At 51.7% G+C, this 1213-nt stretch overlaps 1 protein-coding gene across 1 annotated transcript in view; it reads left to right on the top strand.

Moving 5' to 3' along the window:
• The first annotated feature begins 309 nt into the window (after positions 1 to 309).
• The window catches only part of TAS1R1 (taste 1 receptor member 1), a 13414-nt gene continuing 12510 nt past the window's right edge, over positions 310 to 1213 (top strand). The window contains exon 1 of the mRNA XM_008049450.2: positions 310 to 500. Coding sequence (XP_008047641.2) covers positions 310 to 500 — 191 coding nt within the window. The remainder of the gene's footprint in view (positions 501 to 1213) is intronic.

The raw sequence follows: 1213 nt of genomic DNA, 5'->3' as shown, positions 1-1213 counted from the left end.
GGGCTCCCTTTCTGAACCAGGTGAACCTACAAGCACCAAAGCTTGGGCAGAACCCACAACCGTTCAGAGGAAGGGTCACCAAGTGCCACCTGGTTTGCATCCCTGTCTTCGCCCTGTCCCATTCCTGAGGGAGACCACAGGCCCGGAAGGCCAAGGCAAACAGTCTGGCTTCTACAATTGGGCTACAGTCCCACCCCTTTCGGGGGCATGAAGTTAGAAAGCCTCTGGCAGCTGCATTCTATTTAAGCAGCTGGCCCCCTTAGAGGAAGCTGCCATAGGCCATGCAGGACTCAGGGGCATCTGGCCAGCATGTTCCACCACGTGGCTCACCTGGTCGGCCTACAGCTTTCCATCTCCTGCTGCTGGGCGTTCAGCTGCCACAACACAGAATTCTCTCCTGACTTCAGCCTTCCCGGCAACTACCTCCTTGCAGGCTTCTTCCCTCTCCACGGTGACTGTCTGCAGGTGAGGCACAGACCCGAGGTGACCCTCTGTGACAGGTGAGTGAGAGGCTGGCAGATCCATCACTTAGTGGGACCTGTGGCTATTGTAAATGCTTCAGGAATGCAACAAAAATGAATTAGGTTGGTGCCTTTGTGAAGTTGATGGTCTAAATAGAGGGAAACTATTGCTTTTCATTTAATGATTTTTGGCCAGGCACAGTGGCTCACACCTATAATCCACATGCTTTGGGAGGTCAAGGCAGGGGGATCACATGAGGTCAGGAGTTCAAGACCAGCGTGGGTAATAAAGCAAGAGCCCCTCTCTACAGAAACATTTAAAAAATAATAAATAAGTCAGGCCATTGCTTCGCTAAACTCTGGTGTGCCCACGTAGCTCTTCGAGCACTGACCAGGCCATGTTTCCTAAGCTTTGGCCCCCTCCCCTAACTTGGGGAGGTGACGCTCTTCTCTCTCTCTCATTTACTTTTTTTTTTTTTTGAGTTGGAGTCTCACTCTGTCGCCCAAAAAAAAAAAAACAAACAACAAAAAACACAGTAGGGGTGACCAGACACACTGGCCTTCTACACACTCATAGGTGTCCTGGTAAGAGCACGAAACAAGTGGCCGCTCCCAGTCACCGCGGCCTGACCTGCTGGGCTCTGGTGATCCTTCCACCTCAGCCTTCCAAGTAGCTGGAACTACGGGCGTACGCTACCACGCCCGGTTCATTTTGATTTTATTGTAGAGATGAGGTCTCACCAAGTTGCCCA

Source organism: Carlito syrichta, unplaced genomic scaffold (genome assembly GCF_000164805.1).
Source record: "Carlito syrichta isolate Samal-C Ts95f unplaced genomic scaffold, Tarsius_syrichta-2.0.1 Scaffold135623, whole genome shotgun sequence".
In the NCBI taxonomy this organism is placed as follows: Eukaryota; Metazoa; Chordata; class Mammalia; order Primates; family Tarsiidae; genus Carlito; species Carlito syrichta.
This window is presented reverse-complemented; position numbering and strand designations above follow the sequence as displayed.